A 4,890-nucleotide genomic window follows, 5' to 3' on the forward strand; every position below is an offset into this window, starting at 1 on the left:
GCTGCCTACTACGACACGCACCCGCTTGGAGGTGGTTGACCTCAGCTCCTCCATCTCCTCCTCCTCCTCTCTCTCCCTCTCCTTCTCCAACCCTCCCCCTGCTGCCTACTACGACACGCACCCGCTTGGAGGTGGTTGACCTCAGCTCCTCCATCTCCTCCTCCTCCTCTCTCTCCCTCTCCTTCTCCAACCCTCCCCCTGCTGCCTACTACGACACGCACCCGCTTGGAGGTGGTTGACCTCAGCTCCTCCATCTCCTCCTCCTCCTCTCTCTCCCTCTCCTTCTCCACCCCTCCCCCTGCTGCCTACTACGACACGCACCCGCTTGGAGGTGGTTGACCTCAGCTCCTCCATCTCCTCCTCCTCCTCTCTCTCCCTCTCCTTCTCCACCCCTCCCCCTGCTGCCTACTACGACACGCACCCGCTTGGAGGTGGTTGACCTCAGCTCCTCCATCTCCTCCTCCTCCTCTCTCTCCCTCTCCTTCTCCAACCCTCCCCCTGCTGCCTACTACGACACGCACCCGCTTGGAGGTGGTTGCCCTCAACTCCTTCTCCTGCTCCTCCTCCTCCTCTCTCTTCCTCTCCTCCTCCTGGTCCTCCTCCTCCTCTCTCTCCCTCTCCTTCTCTAACCCTCTCCCTGCTGCCTACTACGACAAGCACCCGCTTGGAGGTGGTTGACCTCAGCTCCTCCATCTCCTCCTCCTCCGCTCTCTCCCTCTCCTCCTCCTGGTCCTCCTCCTCCTCTATCTCCCTCTCCTTCTCCAACCCTCCCCCTGCTGCCTACTATGACACGCACCCGCTTGGAGGTGGTTGTCCTCAGCTCCTCCATCTCCTCCTCGTGCGCGTCGAGCTCCTTGCTGTGGCTCTGCCGCAGCTTCTCGTTCTCCATCTCAAGTCGCAACTTCGCCTGCTGCAGCTGCTGGATCTGCCCCGCCTGCTCGTCCAGCTCGTCCTCCTGGTCCTGCTGCTTCTTGTCGAGATCATGCTTCTCCCGCCGCAGCCGCAGCAGCTGCGCGAGACAATCAGGGTAAATTATTCAGGAATAAGTATTGTGGGAGTGCAGAAAAAATATTTGGGAGTGCAATTTGTACAATGTACACGGCTTTAGATCAATATTTTAGGCCGTGCTACACATTTTTGGCCGCGCAGTTTCAAAACTGACCGTGCAAATCAGACCGGCTGCACGGCTCGCTCGCTGATACGTTGGAGAGAACGCAGAGAGGAGCGCGACGGTGAGAGAGAACCACTTGCAACCACGTGTAATTCTCGTGCAACCACTTGGGGGACACGCGCAGTGTTTACAATTAGAGTTTCCCCCATTTACACATTTTTTGCTCCATTAAAAAAAAATTTTTTTTTTTATTGATTACTCATCGAATCCTGAGGGCTTCAGGATTCCCTCACCTCTTTGTCATCCTTGCTGTGGGCCGCGCGCTCAAACTCCTCGATCTCCTCCTGCAGCTGGCGCAGCTTCTCCTGCGCGGCGCCGTGGTCCTCCTTCAGCAGCCGCGTCTCCTGCTCGAGCCGGTAGCTCTCGCCTGCGATCTCGTCCTTCTCCCTCAGCAGCCGCTCACGCTTCTGCACCTCCTCCGCGAGCTCCTCCTGCGCCCGGTGCAGCTCGGCGTCAAACCTACGACCGAAGAGACGGACACGCGCACTGATGATAAAGCGCTTGGGGTTGAAAATGTTTGCCAACCCGATCTCTTATAAAAAAAGTTGCACACCCCTCGCCTCTCCCCACTTAGGTGGAGGAGTGGTTAAAAGGTAATTAAAGCTTTAATTTTCTTTTTAATTTTAAACTGTTTAAGCGGTTGGCAAACATTTTCGATGCTTCTCCACCTAAGTGGGGAGATGGGGTGCAATTATCTTTTAATTACTCAACGGAAATGGCGTATTCTAGTGCATTGTGAGATACTCCAATTTTGCGTAAAACGGCTAACACAAATATAAATGCACAAAAATTAAACACGTTGAGACAAACATTTAATGTAATTGCGTCAAGCCGTGGGGTAAAAAAAGCCTATCCCGGTCCAAAGCGAGAGGGTAACCGCAGATTCCGTCGCACATTCCAGAATCCAGAATTCCACTCTAAGAATCCATTGCAAATACAACATAACCCATCAACACCCCGGCGACGCGTCACACTTACTTTCTCTGCTTGCGCTCCAATTGGCTATTGCGCGTCGTCTGCTGCTCCATCTGGTGTTGGAAATCCTCGAACTCACTCTGCAGCTTCACGGTCTTGCGCTTCCAGCTCTGTGCCTGCTGCTGCTGTTCCTCATACTCCTGCACTGTCTCCCCGAGCTGCAGAGAAGCGTTCACTTGTTTTAGTCGTCACCAGGGTGCAGCACGCGAGCTACCAACGTTCTAACCGGAACTAGGTCAATGCCGAAGGCCGGATGTTGCGATGTCATTACATCTTAGCTAGATGGATGCTAGCCACGACTCAACATGATATATGAATGAAACATCACCTCAATGCTGTACACACTGGCAATAAATGACGCATATATCCAACTGCACATACATACAATAGGGCACATATTGACGCATACGGGTGACTAGGGCCTTCAGACTTGTTCCGGCTATTGTGAGCACCTGCTACAGCTCGACTTTTCTTCCCCCACGTAATTTCTTTACTATGGCTATTACTTGAGTACGATTATTACCTGATCTTCCTCGCTCACACACACACACACCTTCCTTTCTCACACTGACTTTCCTCTCTCTCAATAACCTTCCTCTCTCTCACTGACTCTCCTCTCTCTCAATGACATCCCTCTCTCTCACTGACTCTCCTCTCTCGCAGTTACTTTCTTCGCTCCCACTGACCTTCCTCTCTCTCACTGACCTTTCTCTCTCTCTCTTTCTCTCTCTGTCACTGACCTTCCTCTCACTCACTGACCTTCCTCTCACTCACTGACCTTCCTCTCACTCACTGACCTTTCTCTCTCTCATTTACCTTCCTCTCTCTCACTGACCTTCCTCTCTCTCACTGACCTTCCTCTCCCTCACTGACCTTCCTCTCCCTCACTGACCTTCCTCTCTCTCACTGACCTTTCTCTCTCTGTCACAGATCTCTCTCTCTTTCTCTCTCTGTCACTGACCTTCCTCTCTCTCACTGACCTTCCTCTCCCTCACTGACCTTCCTCTCCCTCACTGACCTTCCTCTCCCTCACTGACCTTCCTCTCCCTCACTGACCTTCCTCTCTCTCACTGACCTTCCTCTCCCTCACTGACCTTCCTCTCTCTCACTGACCTTTCTCTCTCTCTTTCTCTCTCTCTCTCACTGACCTTCCTCTCTCTCACTGACCTTTCTCTCAAGCATCTTCTTCACTGCTGTCATTTGTTCAACTTCCTCTTCATGTTCCTTCTCGGCCCGCTTCTTCGCAATCTCCGCTTCCCGCACAGCCCTCTCGAACCTCGCCTTGTAGATATTGTCTGTAGGAGAGAAATAAACCATTATATCAAGAGTACATACTAGAGACATTAATACATAATACACTTATGTATAATATTATATACATATATAATATGAATAATGTTACATACATTATGTAATACATAATAGATACATAATACATAACATTATCTCTATCATGTACTCATGATTATATGTTAATGGCAATCGCAGGTAATTAGCAATAGAATAGAGAGCAAGGCTCTAATGACTAAATGTCTGGTGATCTACATGTGATTCCTTATTCTTACTCTTTTCTTCACTGGCTTACAGTTACTTCCCTATCTGGCCCTTGTAAAATGTAATAACTAAAATGCTATTGCAATGAGCAAATGTCATACCAATTTTATGTTAACTGCAGTAACAAAGCTAGGCAACAAAAGTAAGCATAACAAAGTATTTGCACAATAATAACTTCATTGTTCATAGTTAAATCCTTAAATTGTTTACCTTGACAGTTTCAACTGTCGTTCTGACAGCCATCTTCAGAATTTCTAAATTCGTCAAAAATGAATTGAAACTGTCAAGGTAAACAATTTAAGGATTTAACTATGAACAATGAAGTTATTAATGTTTTAAAAGAAATCCGACTATGAACTTGCAAGTATTTGCACAGTTCCTGCAGGCATCCTCGGCTATGTCTTCATTCTACGCTTCCTGCTTCCGCGCGGATTGTTGGCTTACCGTCGCCATCGTCGTCGTCGTCGTCATCCTCATCCATGACGCTGGTCCTCAGCATCCGCAGCTCCAGCATCTCCATCTCCATCTTCTGCGTCTTCTTGCTGACATTGCTGTAGCGCGACTATCACGAGAGAAGCAAGCAACATCGCTGAGCACACACGCTAACTACAGCTTAGGTGCAATGCCAGACGTCCCAAGTGTCCCGGTCTCACCGGGATCGTCCCGGTGCGACATGCTGGTCCCGGCGTCCCGTTAAAAGTCCAGAAAGTCCCGGTAGTAACATTTTTTAGCCATATTTAGTTTACATCAGTAAATTACTAAATTTGCCGTGGTAGCAATAATAAATAAATATGAAACCATAAATTAACATGAATTTGCATTTTATTTTACATGTATACTTTATAAAAAATGGTGGTGCGCTGCGACAAACACATGTCGCAGCCCGCTACAACTATTTTCCTGTTTTTGCGCACTGCGAAAAAACGGCGATGGACCATTATCCCAAGTGATCCCTTTCTTGGTTTTTCCAAACTTCCGACTTCTATGCAATGCTAACCAGAGGCGTGTTCAACAGAGCTCGATGCACGAACGCAGCGCCTCTTGAACGACACACGAGCGCTCGCTGTGCGCTGGCTTTATCCAAGATGGCAGCCCCCATGGAGGGTTACTCAGCAGATTTTAATCGCGAGATTTTAATGTCTTCGAACAAGTACTGTTAAACGAATTAGCAGACGAAATTGATACGAATT

General features: G+C 49.0%; 1 protein-coding gene across 1 annotated transcript in view; it reads right to left on the minus strand.

The window, feature by feature from the left end:
• LOC106821115 (unconventional myosin-XVIIIa-like) overlaps positions 1 to 4,890 on the minus strand; it is an 81,647-nt gene that overhangs the window by 7,284 nt on the left and 69,473 nt on the right. Inside the window, exons 19-23 of the mRNA XM_014825790.1 lie at positions 4,145 to 4,262; positions 3,314 to 3,441; positions 2,150 to 2,304; positions 1,405 to 1,630; positions 797 to 1,009 (exon numbers count right to left, since the gene is read on the minus strand). Of these exons, the coding sequence (XP_014681276.1) occupies positions 797 to 1,009; positions 1,405 to 1,630; positions 2,150 to 2,304; positions 3,314 to 3,441; positions 4,145 to 4,262 (840 nt within the window). The remainder of the gene's footprint in view (positions 1 to 796; positions 1,010 to 1,404; positions 1,631 to 2,149; positions 2,305 to 3,313; positions 3,442 to 4,144; positions 4,263 to 4,890) is intronic.

This window comes from Priapulus caudatus, unplaced genomic scaffold, assembly GCF_000485595.1.
Source record: "Priapulus caudatus unplaced genomic scaffold, Priapulus_caudatus-5.0.1 Scaffold59, whole genome shotgun sequence".
NCBI classification, from domain to species: domain Eukaryota; kingdom Metazoa; phylum Priapulida; class Priapulimorpha; order Priapulimorphida; family Priapulidae; genus Priapulus; species Priapulus caudatus.